This window comes from Meles meles, chromosome 7 (genome assembly GCF_922984935.1).
Source record: "Meles meles chromosome 7, mMelMel3.1 paternal haplotype, whole genome shotgun sequence".
In the NCBI taxonomy this organism is placed as follows: domain Eukaryota; kingdom Metazoa; phylum Chordata; class Mammalia; order Carnivora; family Mustelidae; genus Meles; species Meles meles.
In genome coordinates, this window is record NC_060072.1 from 6846879 (window position 1) to 6865204 (window position 18326).

Below are 18326 nucleotides of genomic sequence, written 5' to 3' on the forward strand. Positions count from 1 at the left end.
TCCTGTGGCTAGAAGCTGGGGAGAAATGGTAAGAATTATATGTATAAACAGACAGCAAAGTTGTTCCTTGCTATTCTTTTTCACCACTGATGTTTCCAGGATCTAATTTAGTGAAAAGCTCATTAACTCTTGGGCTCCAATCACAGTCATGACCTTTATTAGTCATATGACCTTGAGCAATTGAACAAGCTGTTCTGAGATTACCATTCTCTCTCTGATTCAATGATCAGTAAACTGTAGCCTAACTGTGTACAGGACAGCAGGAGGGTTTCCCTACATACTCTTTCCACATATTATCCCCATATATTTATCCACATGTTATCTCCAATTCATACACAAGGAAATGGAAGCTCAGAAAAGTCTTCATCTTCCTGGGTCCCTATGTAGCATCTAGCCCTTGGGATAGATTTTTCTTTTTGAACTCTAGGCCAGCAAAACACAAGGCTCCTTCTTCTCTGCCCAGGAAGGAGGGGTAGGGAGGGTGGTTCACATCCAAAGACAGTAACTGGGTCACCACAAGAAAGGGCGGAGTGCCTGCCACAGCCTGCCCGAGACATGGTCTCTCTAAGAACTTGGTCATAGGATGCCTGGGTGGCTCAGTGGGTTAAACCGCTGCCTTTAGCTTAGGTCCTGATCCCAGGGTCCTGGGATCAAGTCCCACATGGGGCTTCTTGCTCTGCAGGGAGCCTGCTTCTCTCTCTGCCTCTGCCTGCTTGTGTGCTCTCTCTCTCTCGCTATCTTTCTCTCTGACAAATAAATAAATAAAATCTTAAACCAAAAAACAAACAAACAAAAAAAGAATTTGGTCTCTTGAGATTCATTTTCTCTTTGGCTTATTTCCTTTAAGTACTTACACTCCTTAAAGCTAGTGACCCGGGGTAGTCTTCCTCTAAGGAGAGATCTCCACCCTAGAAGGACCCAGACTGAGAAAGAAAACTTGGGGGAGGAAGATAATGAGCTCCATTTTAGACAGAAATGTCAAACAGTTAATTCACTATATGGGTCTGGAGCTTAGGAGAAAGGTCACAGATGGAGACAGAGATTTGGGTCATTGGCATGTAGCAGCAGGCAACCAAATCCATGAGAATTATTGACACGGCCCAGAAAGAAGACACTGAGTAAAAAGAGAACCTAGGACAAAACTTTGAGGCACATCAACTTTCAAGCACTAACCAGAAAGAAAACTTTTTATGAAAGAGACTGGGAGAAGCACCAAGAGAGGTAAGAGAAAAATTAAGAGAGCTGGTATTGCCAAAACCAAGAGTGTGTCAATAAAAAGTGGGCAATCATGAAAAAATAACAGTCGTGTAAGATGAGAACCAAAAAGTCCACAGTAATTAGTCGCAAGAACATTGCTGTTGATCCTGCTAAGAACAGTTTCAAGTAGCAATGCAGGCAAAAGCCAATGGGTAGAGGAATAAGTAAGAGATGACAGTTTTGAGAGCAGAAAACTACTTCTAGGGGAAGTAAAGGGAAGGAGGGAGGGACCAGTGAGCATCTGGGTCCCAGTAGAAGAAAACCAGAGCAATCAGAAGCACTCCCATAGCCCAGTGTCATGACCTGAGGTTTTTTCCTAGCTTCACCATTTTGATTCTCTCCTCCCAGGGATGTTTAGAAGTCTCTACAAGGTGACAGATGAAACAAGCATCTGCGATTTCCTCAATGGCAAGTAACAACCATATCCGAATGGCTAGTGCCTAGTAAGTATCAAATAAATGTATGATAAAAGAAAAAGTGTACAACTAAACTCAAGGTTTCTAAAAACCTGCTCCTCCCTATCCTTCTTCAACTTCAACTCCTGTGACATACCCTCCATGCTCCAAAACTTCACCTGACCACTCGGTGTCCTTGAATCACAGTGAGAACTTGCACGCTGCTGTGCTGGCCTGGCAGGACCCTCCCCCAACACGGTCACTTGTCAAATCCTGTGCAATATATGACATCGTTCTGCCCCCCTGCCCCCTGCCACCCAGGTACTCTGCCTCGCCTTTACTGCCACACTGTTAGGACAGGTCCTACTGGTCCGTTGTGTCCTATTCTCTCCCTGGCCTATGGGGCAGGCTCTAGGTCCAGTTCTTCCCTGTATCCCACTGCTCAAATAAAGAGCTCTCCTGTTAGACGAAACATTGGTTCAGGGTTGTTTTCTCTCTTGTTCTGAGAGTCAGCTCAGTTAACTGGGAAGAACATTACACAGGGAGTCAAAATCTGGGTTTTAGGGGCGCCTGGGTGGCTCAGTGGGTTAAAGCCTCTGCCTTCAGCTCAGGTCATGATCCCAGGGTCCTGGGATCGAGCCCCGCATGGGGCTCTCTGCTCAGCAGGGAGCCTGCTTCCCTTCCTCTCTCTCTGTCTGCCTCTCTGCCTACCTGTGATCTCTGTCTGTCAAATAAATAAAAATAAAATCTTTAAAAAAAAAAAAATCTGGGTTTTAATTTCAACTTTTGTGACCTATGGGAAATCTCCCTAAACCTATCTCTTTGTTTAAAAAGAAAAAGTACCAGGGGCGCCTGGGTGGCTCAGTGGGTTAAACCGCTGCCTTCGGCTCAGGTCATGATCTCAGGGTCCTGGGATCAAGTAGTCTCTGCTCAGCAGGGATCCTGCTTCCCTCTCTCTCTCTCTCTCTGCCTGCCTCTCTATCTATTTGTGATCTCTCTCTGTCAAATAAATAAATAAAATCTTTAAAAAAAAAAAAAAAAGAAAGAAAAAGTACCATAAATATCTCTATCAGAAGATCTGCTTTTTTTTGAGAGTGAGGTTTCTGTCCGGAACCCTGATTCAATGGGTCAGCAAATATTTTTAAGTACCTACTCTGTGTGAGAAACTATCCCTAAATGCTTCATCGCAAAGAAAATCCAGTATCTTCGCTCCATCCATTGCTACTCTTCCTGGCACCCATCTTGCCTTCCTTCTCTATAATTGATGCTTTATTTTTAGCCCATTCCTTCTCCTTTCCTCATCCTCCAAGAAAGAATTTGAGCCAAAGCATGAATGTGGTCCCTATCAAGCTAACACATGTGGCCTCACAAGATGAGAGATCTCAGGGATGGAAGACGAAGACTGAAGTCTGAGGGGGGAGCGTGTGCATGCATGTGTGACTACGGACAGAAGTACATACCTAAGGAGTGAGGTCTACAACATGAAGGTGCTATTTTCACCACAGTCACTCTAATAACGTCAGTCCAATAAAAAACTCAATAAATCATGTTTGTTGGTGATTAAGAACATCAAAGGAATCCCCACTCTTCCCTAACGGGCTGTCATTCTTCCTGGCCTAGGGAAGGGCAAAGTTGGTGAGCTGGCATTGAAATCAGTGGTTTTAAACTAAATGTCTCCTATGCTGCCTCAGTTTGGCACCTGCCACTAGTAATCACTCACTGAATACAAAGTGTCAAATGGGGGGCGCCTGGGCGGCTCAGTTGTTAAGCATCTGCCTTTGGCTAAGGGCATGATCCAAGGTCCCGGGACTGAGCCCCCATCGGGCTCCCTGCTCAGCAGGAAGCCTGCTTCTCCCTCTCCCACTCCCCCTGCTTGTGTTCCCTCTCTCACTGTCTCTCTCCGTCAAATAAATAAATAAAATCTTTTTTTTAAAAAAAGTGTCAAACGGGGCAGATGATTTTCTTTTTTAAATAAATAACAAATTCTAGCGGCTACCTCTATAATAAAACTATGTCACTCTCATTAATTTATTTTCCAATATGCTTTCTTGAGTGGATGAAGAAAAGATGGAGCTAAAACTAGTGTATTAGAAATTGCAGATGATAGGCAGCTAGATGACTTATCTGATATACCTGATAGGAATTATAGGAATGTTTTAATGCATTAAAAAAAAAAAAAGCACTGGAATTTCTGACAACTTGGGGTTACTTGGGGTTTGCCCAAGGGAGTGTGTTGCGCATATAATGTTATCTTGTGAGTCATGGTTAAAAAAAAAAAAAAAAAAAAGCACAGTCCCTCTATAATCAGCCATCTCCATTAACATGCCCCAAGGATCTCCTCTGACATTAAGCCCTTGTTTAATGTCAAGAAGACAGGGAGGTGAGAGGGAATGGTGACTGGGGTCAGTATTTCACAGTTCTATCCCCTGAGGAGTACAGAGGGACAGATCTCTCAGTGAGCAAACTTCCATTAGACTTAGAAAAGAGTATGGATTCCTAGAAAACAGGCACCTGCCAGCCAGTTCACATGGAAACATCTATAAATCCAGAGGCAAACACCAACATTGGCAGTTGCCTCCTGACCCCAGTAAACCAACTCCCAGAGAGAGAGAAAGAACCCACCACTTTGAATGCAGAAATGAGCAAGTGGTCACCTACTAGCAAAATGAGCAGGATACTGGGGCTGCTTCTGAGCATGTGGAACAGGGCTGTTAAGCTGGCAGGAAGCGGGGCCTGTCCAGCAGAGGCGACATCATCCAGCTCCTCATAGCTGTTCTCCTCCCAGGAGAACCAAAGTTCCAGGACACGGTGCCCAAACCTACTCATCAGCTCTGGATACGACAGGAAGAATCTGAGCAGGAGGGGGTGGTGGGTATAAACCAGGTGCAGGTCGGGGATGTCCTCTAAAAATTTTCTGATGGCACTGACCACAGCCTGGAGACAAAGGAAAAAAAAAAGAAAGAAAGAAGAGAAAGGGACTAAATAAATCTTGCAGAGGACCCAAGACAGTCCAACAAACATAGCCAAGACGTAACTGGGAAAAATGTACTTGGCATTTCAGTACTCCAGGAGAAAGAAAACTCATTGTGCTCACCTTGTAACAGTGGTTCTCAGATTAGAGTGATTTGGTTCCCCAGGAGATTTTTGGACATGTTTACATTTTGTACTTTCTTGATTTAGGGAGTGCTACTGGCATCTAGTGGGAGAGAACAGGGATGCCGCTAAATATCCCACAATGCACGGGACGGCCTCCAACAGAAAAGAATAATGTTGTACAAAATGTTAATAGCACCAGGGATGAAAAACCCAGCTCTATAATGATACTTACTAGGCAGTGTTGTAATTATCAGTGTAGGTGTCTACCTCCCACACTAGACTTGAGCTGCTTGAGGAAACAGACTGATGCAGATTAACCTGTGCCCCTGTCAGAGGGCCTGGCACAGAGGGGGCAAAGGGCATGTGTGTTGAATTGTATATTAACCCTCAAAAGCCTACCTGCTCCCATTGTACATATAGCAATGTTTAATCCTTAATATGCAATTCTAAGAGTTTTATACTTTATAGTTTGGGCTATTTCATTTAGGTCTTTGATCCATTTTGAATTAATTTTGTATATACTATGAGATAAGTGTCCAACTTCACACTTTTGCATGTGGACATCCAGTTGTTCTAGCACTGTTTGTGAAAAAGACTATTCTTTCTCCCACTAAATTGCCTTAGCATCCTTATAAAAAATATGTGGGGGGCACCTGGGTGACTCAGTGGGTTAAAGCCTCTGCCTTCGGCTCAGGTCATGATCCCAGGATCCTGGGATCAAGCCCCGCATCGGGCACTCTGCTCGGCAGGGAGCCTGCTTCCCTTCCTCTCTCTCTGCCTGTCTCTCTGCCTAGCTGTGATCTCTGTCTGTCAAATAAATAAATAAAATCTTTAAAAAAAATATGTGGGTTTCTTTTTGGACTGTCAATTCTATTCCTTTGATCTAGATGACTATCTTTATGTCAGAAACACAGTCCTGATTATTCTGGTTTTTTAAAAAGAAATATAAAACTCTTGACTATTCACCAGTATTCACAATAAAGTAAACAATATATAGTTGGATAACATTCTGATTACTACAAAGTTATTGTTTTTCTTGGCTTCTGCAGAACCAGTAACCCAAATACTGAGAAGATTGGGCCTACATGCAAGGAATGAGTTGCAGTAAAGAAACCACCTGCAGGTCAAGAATTTAGATTACGGAATCTTTTCACTCATTTATTCCAGAAGATCCTAAACTGCCAATATCTTTAACCATCTGATTATGATTATGTTTCCATGAATGAGGTCTAGACATTCCATGAATCATGACTTTTTATCCAATACAGCACAGGGATTTCAACTTCTTTTTTTTTTTTTTAAATATTTTATTTATTTGACAGAGAGAAATCACAACTAGGCAGAGAGGCAGGCAGAGAGAGAGGAGGAAGCAGGCTCTCCGCGGAGCAGAGAGCCTGATGCAGGGCTCGATCCCAGGACCCTGAGATCATGACCTGAGCCAAAGGCAGAGGCTTTAACCCACTGAGCCACCCAGGCGCCCCCGGATTTCAACTTCTTGAAAAGGAATGGTTCCCTAGAAGGAAACTTTAAATGTCCATTTAACTAAGTTTTGCTTACCTAATTAAAATACACCAGCACTTATCTAGTTTTCTTATTTGGGTGAGGGGGTTGTGATAAAATTTTCCTTTCAGGGATGCCAAGGTGGCTCAGTTGGTTGGGCGGCTGCCTTCGGCTCAGGTCATGATCCCAGTGTCCTGGGATCGAGTCCCAAATCGGGCTCCTTGCTTGGTGGGGAGCCTGCTTCCCTTCCTCTCTCTCTGCCTGCCTGTGCTCGCTCTCTCTCACAAATAAATAAAATCTTAAAAAAAAATTTTCCTTTCAGAGGTTTTATAAATAAACTTGCATTTCTATAACTATAGATATGGATATGAATTCTGATATGGCTGCTTTTACATTGTCCAATTTAAATTGCTTCCATTATATTTAAATTACCCAAATAATTACAAAATTTGAAAGGTTAAGGTTTCAGAAGAATTTTCAATTTAACTTTAAGCGATTTATTTCTTAAGGTGCTGAAAATGATGGCATCCCAGAAACATGGGCTTACCCATGGTTATGAAATGCTGTTTTTGTTTTGGTAAATGTGAAAGAATGAATTGAAGGGAGGAAGGAAGGACGGAAGGAAGCTAGTTGGCTGGGAGAGAGAGAGGGAGGGAAGGAAACTATTTATCTATGTAATTTTATGTATACACACCGAAAACCCCAAGTAAACAAAAAACCCAGAATGGTCCCTGGGCATCTGGGAGTTAAACACAAATTATGATTAACAACTATGAAGACTTCCCCAACATTTAGAAAGGTGTTCTTTTTTTTTTTTTTAAGATTTTATTTATTTATTTGACAGAGAGAGAGAGAGATAGCCAGAGAGGGAACACAAGCAGGGGAGTTGAAGAGGGAGGAGCAGGCTCCTAGTGGACAGGGAGGCCTACGTGGGGCTCAATCCCAGGCCCTGGGATCATGACCTGAGCTGAAGGCAGCTGCCCAACAACTGAGCCACCCAGGCGTCTCTAGAAAAGGTGTTCTTGAATGCAGGGGAATAATATACCAAGGTCTCAAATATTCTTTCCTGATGCAGGGAGCAACTACAGAAAGCTTATATTTGTTCAAAGTAACCAGTGCTAGTAGAGGCAAAAGAACCCCAACAACTCCCCCAATACTACTTCAAAAAGAACCTATCAAACTGATTTTTCATTAGAATGTGATTTCTTCACACTAATAAATAAAAAAGCCAAGGCCCATCTATACACATATACATACATATACACATACATAAGTGTATATATAAAAACATATAAAGAAAAGCAATGCAACCCCTCAAAATTATTGAGCTTCATTTTCTGGACAAGAATGCCAAGTTAGTCTCTCTTCATAAAAAGCAATTACAATTTGAGAACACTTCATATTTGCCTCTTTTGCCAGCACCAAGTCTGCCTCATCTGAATCTCTACATTTCATGAGAACCATGAATTCTCCACCTCTATCTGTAGCACTGACTATTCAGTCTGATCAAGACCTCTGGCAAAGCCTCTTGTTATCAGCAGAATCCCTTTCCTCCTCTATTTGCTATTGTCAGATTCACTGTCAGATAAAGATTTTTTTTTTTTGTACCCTTTTTTTCTTAGCTAGCTTCTTGAGAACTAAGAAATACTTCCATTAATTCTGGACAATCTAACTTTCCTTCAGGTTCCCAAGTACGGTCTATAAATCCCTTCCACTTCAGGAAATACCGCACTTTCCCATCCACTACACATTGGTCCAGTATTTTATCCACCACAAACTCTTCAGGCTCTCCCTCTTCTAATTTTTCAGTCTTTTCATTCTGTTTCTTTCTCATTTTTTGTAATGTAGTCTTAGTGGAGGCCATTTTTTATTATGGACTCGAAGAGCTATTTTTCACCACCTCAGAGCTGCTCTGGGTCTCCAGCATCTCCCTTGAGGCCTCTAGTTTGAAATGAAAGTGTGGGGTGCCTGGGTGGCTCAGTGAGTTAAAGCCTCTGCCTTCAGCTCAGGTCATGATCTCAGTGTCCTGGGACCGAGCCCCGCATCGGGCTCTCTGCTTGGCAGGGAGCCTGCTTCCTCTCTCTCTCTCTGCCTGCCTCTCTCCCTACTTGTGATCTCTGTCAAATAAATAAATAAAATCTTAAAAAAAAAAAAAAAAAAGAAATGAAAGAGTGTGAACTCTTCAACTTTATTCTTCTTTTCAAGACTGTTTAGTTATTTTGGGTCCTTTACATTTCTATATGAATTTTAGGAAGGAAGGAAGGAAAGAAGGAAAGAGCAACTGGGATTTTGATTGGAACTGTGTTGAATCTATTGGAACTGTGTTGAATCAATTTGGGGACTATTGCCATTTGAACACTATTAAGTCTTTTTCCCCCAGTTTTATTGAAATATAGTTGCCATATAACATTGTGTAAGTTTAAAGTACATGATGCAATGATTTGATAAATGTATATATTGTAAAATGATCACAAGGTTGGCTAACATCCATCACCTCACACAGTTAAAAAGTCTTTTTCCTTGTGTTCGGAAATTTTAAGCTCTACTTTCCCAGCAATTTCCAAATACCCAAAACGGAATCATCAGCTATAGTCAGTATGTTGTATGTTGTATCCCAGAACTTTTTTTTTAATCTTCTAACTGGCTATTAAGTCTTCTGATTCATGAAAACAGGACGTCTTTCTATTCGTTTAGGTCTTCTTTAATTTCAATGATGTTTTATAATGTTCAGCAGTCAGAAGTATATTTCTTTTGTTAAATTTATTCCAATGTATTTTATTTCTTGATGCTATTATAAATGGAATTGTTTTCTTAATTTCATTTTTGAGCATTATTGTTAAAGACTTAAGTCTACCTTTTGAGCTTCTCTCCAGTCTGTCTCCTAAATGACTCAGCTAAGGCACACTACACTTGACTTTCTTCCTTGAAGGGATAGACTGGGAAACTGTCCATTTTGTATCTTAATTCTCTCCTCAATGAAGCCTCTCCCGATGCCATAATCAGATACAATCTCTTTCTCTGTGTGTTTTCATACCTCTCGAGCAGTCCTCCAGCTCCAGGAGAGCATTCATTGCTGTTATTACCTGCTTGTAGAGGACATTTTTGTTTCTCCTGCCAAACTGTGCTGAGAGCAGGGAACATGTTTGATTCACCCCAACCCTGACAGGAGGCCAGATGGCACGTGACACATGTCAAGTGGTCAATTCATATTGGGGAGTTATTATTTGATGGGTATAGAGTTTCAGTTTTATAAGATGAAAAGAGTTCTGGACATGACTAGTGGTGGTAGTTGCCTAAAATTAATGTACTTAATGCCACTGAACTGTACACCAAAAATGGTTAAGATGATAAATCTTATTTGGGTATTTTACCACAACAAAAAATACTGAATGAATAATATATAAAAATAGAAAAACAGAATTGAGTTAAAAATCAAGCTGTGATTATATATTACCATTTGTATATTTATATATGATTTTTAAACATGCAAAACATGTTACATGTCATTTATGGATTCATACCGTAGAGGGAAAGCCTAGAGTTTCATGGGCTCCTTCGAAGTTTCCACACCACCACTGGTAGATAGGAGAGAGGTCCCGAAATCCTATCTTACCACCAATATTAGTCCTGAAACTATCAGACTTTTCCTGTCATGTCCTTTCCTCCTGTTTACATTAGTCACCTCAGGAAGCCCAGAACTTTCAGATCATCCCATATGGCTCAAAACATGCCCTTTTCTATTCTCATCTCCCACTCAATCCCAGTTCCCAAAACCCTTCCATAGAGCCCTTCAGAACTCACTCAGTTATCAGCAAATTCCTTGTCCTGTGCCTCTTTGAATGTTCCCTTCACCTAGTTGCTTTGATCTTCTTCCAAAAACCTGTCTTCCCTACAATCTCTCAGGTCAAGGCTGTATTTGCTCCCACCTCCCTAGTTCCCAAAACATGGCCTCTACGTTCTCTTTCTCCCTTTGCATCTCCTCCACTTGCCTCAGTCAGTCATGCCCATGCATGGTCATGACCCGAGGCCTTATCATTACCAAGAACTGCACGCTCCTCAATAATCCCAGTCCCAGCATGCCACTCTACCACCACCCCCTCTCTTTCCAGCTCACTCCCTCTAGTATTTCAGACAACTCTTTGGCCCCCATCAGAACCAAAATCTTTGGAAACATCCTTTTATTCTCTCTTATTCTTACAGCTCACACTGATCCACCAAGATTCTACTGGCTCCATTTCAAAATATATCCATTAGTTAATGCTCTTCACCACCTCCTCTACTAGCTCTTGTCCACATTATTGCCGTAACCTAACTGGCTTCCGCACTTCCACCTTGTGCCCTTTTGGTCTATCATCCTACAAGCCAGAGTCATCTTTTTTAATTCAGCCATGAATCAAACCATAATACACAATACACAATATTGTTATATAAATACAACTATATGACATCACCAAAGAAATAAATTTAAAGAGAAGGGGCGCCTGGGTGGCTCAGTGGGTTAAGCCTCTGACTTCGGCTCAGGTCATGATCTCAGGGTCCTGGGATCGAGCCCCACATCGGTCTCTCTGCTCAGCAGGGAGTCTGCTTGCTCCCTCTCTCTCTCTGCCAGCCTCTCTGCCTACTTGTAATCTCCATCTGTCAAACAAATAAATAAAATCTTTAAAAAAAATTTAAAGAGAAAAGCATCAAAGACTGAGCCCTGGGGCATGACAACACTTGGAGGTCAGGGAGATAAGAGAAAATCAGCAAAAGACACTGAGAGACAGAACTGCCAGAGAGGTAGGAGGAAATCAGGAGTACACAGCATTCTAGATGCCAAATAAAGGCAATGTTTCAAAGAAAACAGATGCTGTTGATAGGTCAAGTAAGATAATGACAAATATTGATTACTGGCTTTATATATCTGTTACTGGTGACCTTGATAAGTGCATTTCCAGAGATGTGGTAAAGTTGAAAGCCTAACTGGGGTAAAGCAAATGCGAGAGTAGGAAGTATATACAAGCTTAAAGCATCTTGTCATAGTAGAAAACCCAAACTCTGCCGAAGAGTACTAGGGTTGTGTCAAAAGGCCTCAGGATCTACCCTGAATAGGCTTCCACTGATCAAAGATAGGACAATTGGAGCTTCAAAAGGGTAATAAACTACAGTGGATTGAAACACATCAAATATTTTTAAATCCATGAATTCATAATGACACTAAAAAAAAAATCTCTTTGGTCCCTTTTGTGGAATGCTCGAAAACCAATTCATTTCTTGTAAACTGTAATTAAAAGAACCAAACATTCAACTTATGCTTCCTATATAATCTACCATTCAGAGTAACTGAGTAGTTGATAAAGGAAGTTTCCTTTCATGCAAGTATCCCAGTTAATAAACAAAGACTGAATGACAGAATTAAGGTATTATTTTTTTGCAACCCCTAATGAATTAATAGTGGGCAATGATCACAAGTGGCTTCAAAGATCACCAAAAAAAGAGACAGTGGAATATTGTATATCTAGGTCTATCTTACTTGAAAACTCATGCACTTCAACTACAACTTTCTGCTTCCATTCAAATGTCTGCTTACATCATGTTTGCCTCAACAGGAATCGAAAAAACGGGGCGCCTCGCTGGCTCAGTTGGAGGAGCATGTGGCTCTTGATCTCAGGGTCATGTTCGAGCCCCGTGTTGGGTGTAGAGATTGCTTAAATAAAGTTTTAAGAAACCTTTACAAAAAAGGAGGTGAATTATTAGTCAGTGAAGAAAGAGTATCCTCGGGGCACCTGGGTGGCTCAGTGGGTTAAAGCCTCTGCCTTCGGCTCAGGTCATGATCTCAGGGTCCTGGGATCGAGCCCCGCATCGGGCTCTCTGCTCTGCAGGGAGCCTGCTTCCTCCTCTCTCTGCCTGCCTCTCTGTCTAGTTGTGATTTCTCTCTGTCAAATAAATAAAATATTTAAAAAAAAAAAAAAGAGTATCCTTAGGTTGAGGCCGAAGTGTCCATCTCTAAGGAGGAGAAGGGATCTTCAGTGAAAGAGGCAAAAGATTAGTGATCAATCAGATATAGTCCTTGATCAATAAGAATTTATAAAGAATCTTGAAAGAGAGAACTTGTATACATACAACATAGCGATCCAAAATCAGCCTGATTAACAATATTCTGGGTCCCAGAAACCCACTTTGTTTGGTGAACCGTTAATAGAAGGACCTACCTCACACTTCTCTCCTCCTTCTCAAACCAGAGGTGGTACTAAGATAAATGCCTTGGGAGTTGATAAGTCTAAACTGGAGTCCCGGCTCTCCCATCAATTAATTGTGTGACCTAGAAAAAGTTACTTTAACCTAAGACTTGATTTTCTTACCTGTAAAAAGTGGAAATAATAATCTTTATCTCAAGATTCTCCCTCTCCCTCTCTTCCTCTCTCTATCTCTCTCTCTGCCATGTACCTTCTCTCGATATCATCATGGTCTCTCAAGGAGCCATGATGTATGGGGTGCAGCAGGAGGAAGGGCCCCAAGCATTTTGCCCATACCTCATCAAGGGCACAGTCTTTGTCCTGGCAGACTGCAAGCAGATAGACGGAGGCTCTGAAGACCACCAGTGGAGGGCGCTCACCCTGGTCCTGCAGAGACAGGAGGAAGCTTTGCACAGCCACAAACAATTCTGCCTCGGAGACAAACCTGTCAACAAAGGAGAGTCTAAGTGAAAAGGACAGAAATGGCAATCCTGCTGTTTCACGTCCTGTCTTGCCACATCTTCCCTCTGCCTTCTGTCCTTCTGCCCCAGCCTGTCCATGGCCTAAAGACACCTTGCCAAAGAACACGCTACATATACTTACAAAACATAGTCATACATGCATAGCACGAGATCCTATGCTTTGTACAAAGCCCTGTCAGGGGCCAGAGACTCCTCACTCACAACTAGAAGATGAAGTGTCTGGGCGCCTGCGTGGCTCAGTGGGTTAAGCCTCTGCCTTCAGCTCGGGTCATGATCTCAGGGATCGAGTCCCACCTCGGGCTCTCTGCTCAGCGGAGAGCCTACTTCCCCCTTTCTCTCTGCCTGTCTCTCTGCCTACTTGTGATTTCTCTCTCTGTGTGTCAAATAAATAAATAAATAAAATCTTTAAAAAAAAAAAAAAAAGGATGAAGCGCCTACCAGCTAGACTAGCACTATTAAAGAGAAGGATGCTTCTTCTGGGGTTTAGCAATCCATTTTTTGGCCAACAGTCTACTCGTCTTTATCATTAAACTGGTATGTTCAGTGGGCTAGTTTCTAGGGAAGGGATTCGTCTATGCTTGTACATGCAAGGGTAATAGGGGTGAGAAGGGGAATGACTTTTTTTAGTAAAATACAAAAGGCATATACCCTATTATATCTTTTCAATTTTCCAGCATGGGTATCTCTCACCTATCAGATTAAATTCTTAAAAAAATTAAACATTTTAAAATGGGTAATACTAAACACAACCTAATGTCCTGGAACAGAAAAGGGACAGTAGATGAAAAACTAGTGAAATTCAACAAGAATGCCAAGACCATTCAATGGGGGAAAGGACAAGCTTTTCAAGAAATGGTTCTGGCGGGGAGCCTGGGTGGCTCAGTTGGCTAAGCAGCTGCCTTCAGCTCGGATCATGATCCCAGGGTCCAGGATTGAGCCCCACATTGGACCCCTTGCTCAGCGGGGAGCCTTCTTCTCCCTCTCCCTCTGGCTGCTGCTCTGCCTACTTGTGCTCTCTCTATACATATATATCTGTTAAATAAATAAATAAAAATCTTAAAAAAAAAAAAAAAAGGAAAAGAAATGGTCCTGGCAAAATTGGATATACAAAACAATGACTATGACCCCTCACCTAACATGATCTAAAAGAATATAGACCCCAAATGGGTCCAGAGCTAAAACTACAAAACTCTTAAAAGAAAACATAAAGCAAAAACTTCACAGCATCAGATTTGGTAATGATTTTTTTTGGATATGACATGAAAGGCACAGATAATAACCACGAAAAACAGACAATTTGACTGATGAAGGTTTTTAACTTCCATGTATCAAAAGGTACTGTCAACAGAGTAAAAAGGCAACCCACAGAATGGGAGAAAATACTTACAAATCATGTATCTAATGAGACATTAATATACAGAGTAAATAAAGAGCTCTTAAAACTCAATAACAACAATAAAACTTGCTGATTCAAAAATGGGCAAAGGATTTGAATAGCCATTTCCCCACAGAAGACATACAGATGTCCAATAAGCACATGGGAAGATACTCAACGTCACTAATCACTAGGGAAATGCAAATCAAAACTATGAGGTAATAACCTCACATCCATTAGGATGGCCACCATCAAAAAGCAGAAAATAATAAGTTGATGAGAATGTGGAGAAATTAGAAGCCTTGTGCGTCATTGGTGGGAATGTGAAAAAGTACAGCTGCTATGAAAAAGAGCATGGCATTTCCTCAAAAAATCACAACTAGAACTGTCAGGTGCTCCAGCAATCTGGGTACATACAAAGAAGAATTGAAAACAGGGTCTCAAATTGATATTTGTATACCCATGTTCACAGCAGTATTATTCACAACAGCCAAAATGCAGAAGCAATCCGAGTGTCCACTGATGGACAAATTTGTAAGCAAAATGTGGTATATACATACAACGGAGCATTATTAAGAATAAAAAGGGAAGGAAATTCTGACATGCTACAGGACGGATGAATCTTGAGGACACGCATTAAGTGAAATAAGCCAGTCACAGAAAGATATATACTGCGTGATTCTACTTACAGGAAGCACTTAGAGTAGTTAAAACCATTGAGACAGAAAGTAGAATAGTGGTTCCCAAGGGCTGGTAAGGGGAAATGGAGAGTTATTCAATAGGTAAAGAATTTTACTTCTGCAAGAAGAAAAGAGTTCTGGAGATGAATGGTGGTGATGGTAGACCAACAATATTAATGCACTTAGTAACCCTGAACAGTACGCTAAAAATGGCTAAGACATAAATTTTATGTTTGTGTATTTTACCACAATAAAACATTGGGAAAAAATACCAATGTACCAAGGTTGGTGTCATAGTTTAATAAATGAACCATAGTTTTGTTAACAGTAGAAAATTAGTGAAGAATTCTCTGTATTCTTTACAACTTTTGTATAAATCTATAATTATCCCAAAGTAAAATTTTTATTTAAGAAATATAAATAAAATGGATGATAGGTATAATTTACACATTGTACAGCTACTAAAAGTCTGAGGCAGACCTATTAATACATGAGCTAACATGAAGAGATCTCCAAGATCTACTGTTAGGTTAAAGGGCCAATTGAGGGGCGCCTGGGTGGCTCAGTGGGTTAAGCCTCTGCCTTCTGCTCAGGTCATGATCTCAGGTTCCTGGGATGAAGCCCTACATCAGGTTCTCTGCTCAGCGGGGAACCTGCTTACCCCCCTCTCTCTCTCTGCCTGCCTCTCTGCTTACTTGTGATCTCTGTCTGTCAAGTAAATAAATAAATAAATCTTTTAAAAAAGTTAATATCCAAATATATAAAGAACTCACACAACTCAATAGCAAAAAATAAAATAAAAAATAAGTCCAATTTAAAAACGGGCAGAGGATCTGAATAGACATTTTTCCAAAGTACATCCAAAGGACATTTTTCCAAAGGTACATGAAAAGATGCTCAACATCACTAATCAGCAAGGAAATAAAAATCAAAACCATGAGGTTTCACCTCATACCTGTTAAATGGCAATTACCAAAAAGACAAGAAAAAAACAAGTGTTGGCAAGGATATGGAGAAAAGGGAACACATGAGCACTGTTGGTAGGAATGTAAATTGGTGCACTCACTATGGAAAAGAGAAAGGAGTTTCCTCAAAAATTTAAAAATAGAACTACCATATGATCCAGCAATTCTACTTCTGAACTCAAAAAGATATCCACACCACAATGTTCACTGCAGCACTATTTACTATGGCCAATACATGGAAAAAGCCTGCGTGTCCATTGGTGGATGAACGGATAAAGAAAACGTGATACATACATACAGGCAGTGGAATACTATTCAGCCAGAAAAAGGGGGAATCCTGCCATTTATAACAACATGGATTGACCTTAGGGCGTTAGGCTAAGTGAAATAAGTCAGAGAGAAAGAAAAATACTTTATGATCTTACTTATATGGGGAATCTTAAAAAAAAAAACTTAACACTCGGATAGTAATAACACATGAGGGCGAATGCTTAATGGGTGTGAGGTTTCATTCTGGAGCGAAGGGAATGTTTTGGAACGAGAGAGGTGGTGGTTGCACAATGCCAGTATACTAAACGCTACTGAACTGTTGACTTTAAATGACTGATGTTGTGTTGTGTGAATTTTACCTCAATACAATTATTTTTTAAGCTTGATTTTGAAATTTTAATCAATTGTACAGTAATCTGGTTTTTTTTTTAAGAGATGGTGGTGGGGGGCAAAGGGAGAGGGAGAGAGAATCTTAAGCAGGCTCCATGCCTAGCACAGAGCCCAATGCAGAACTCGATCTCAGGATCCGAGATCATGACCTGAGCTGAAACCAAGAGTTGGACGCTTAATGGACTGTGCCACCCTGGCGCCCCTTAAACGGCACAGTAATTTTTAAAAAGATTTTACTTATTTATTTGAGAGAGAGAGAGGGCTAGTGCAAGCAGCAGGAAGGAGAGGGGCGAGGGGAGGTACAGGAGGAAAGGGGAAAGGAGAAAGGAAGGGTAGAGGGAGAGAAGGGGCAGAGAGAGAGGGAGAAGCAGGTTCCCCACTGGGCAGGGAGCCTACGCCAGGGACCCAGAGCTCAATCCCAAGACCCTGGGATCATGACCTGAGCTGAAGGGAGACACTTAACCGACTGAGCCACCCAGGCACTCCTGTTGGTAATTCTTTTTTTTTTTTTTCTTAAAGATTCCATTCATTTATTTGACAGAGATCACAAGTAGGCAGAGAGGCAGGCAGAGAGAGAGGAAGGGAAGCAGGCGCCCCGCCGAGCAGAGAGCCTAACGCGGGGCTCGATCCCAGGACCCTGGGACCATGACCTGAACTGAAGGCAGAGGCTCAACCCACTGAGCCACCCAGGCACCCCCTGTTTAGTAATTCTTAAAACCAAAGTAAACCACTAATTTTTTTTTTCTATCCACAAACAATACTTTTTAAGGATACCAAAAAATTCTCATTAGCACTCTAGGCCTCTGCTCTCAACACTGTGACTACCCACCTGCCTTAACTCTCCTCCAGTATGTGAGCCCCTCAGGAATAAAACCCATTTCTCACTTATCTCTGTGTCCCCAGTGCCCAACACCAGGCTTGGAGCAGAGGCGTCTGTGAATATTTAGCAAACTAAACTGGGCTACAGATGTGGGTCCCAGGATCCACTGCCAGCCACTGGCACCGAACACTGACCTATCCTCGTGGATGTAGGCCAGGTAGAAGAGGAGCAGGATGCTGTACTGTCTCTGGCGAGCAGTTCCCTCCACGTACTGGCGATCTGACAGGAAGGCGAGGCTTTCAAGGCTCCTGCTGCTTATCTGGGGCAGCCCCTGCTGCAGGAAGGCAGATGCTGCAGAGAGTTCTGGAGAGGAAAGAGGCAGGAGAAAGCCACACGGAGAACACAGAAAAGCAGGTAACCAGCACATAAATACCCGCCTGCATGAAGGGTACTGCACAGGGTAGCAGGGTTCATGCAGGATAAAAGGAAATCAGAGTTTCCTATTCCTTTATAAAACTTTCAACCTGCCAGGAGAGACTAAAGATGGAAGATGAACTAAAGATGTTCTTCCACTAAACATGTGGAAGACATGGATACAATCCTTGACTCATTCATTCATTGACAAACGTTCATTGAGTGGCTACGCTAGGCCAGGCTGTGAAACACAGGCCCTATCTCCCGGAGCTGGTGGCTGAGAAAAGACAGATAATGAGACAGACAGTTAACAAGACAGGCGATCAAGTGTCCCATTCAAGCGTGACTCATACCACCTGGGGTGGGGAGGACAAGCTCAAAAAGGAGCGAACTGTGGAAGGTATGCAGAAAACAGGCAGAAAAGTGAGGGCAGAGAATCCTAGGCATGGGAAGAAAGGTGTTCAGGG

At 41.8% G+C, this 18326-nt stretch overlaps 1 protein-coding gene and 1 pseudogene across 1 annotated transcript in view; both read right to left on the bottom strand.

Moving 5' to 3' along the window:
- The window catches only part of MEI1 (meiotic double-stranded break formation protein 1), a 76227-nt gene that overhangs the window by 25317 nt on the left and 32584 nt on the right, over positions 1–18326 (bottom strand). Inside the window, exons 18-20 of the mRNA XM_046012678.1 lie at positions 17640–17808; positions 12761–12908; positions 4311–4586 (exon numbers count right to left, since the gene is read on the bottom strand). Of these exons, the coding sequence (XP_045868634.1) occupies positions 4311–4586; positions 12761–12908; positions 17640–17808 (593 nt within the window). The remainder of the gene's footprint in view (positions 1–4310; positions 4587–12760; positions 12909–17639; positions 17809–18326) is intronic.
- Positions 7569–8112, bottom strand: LOC123946857 (annotated as a pseudogene).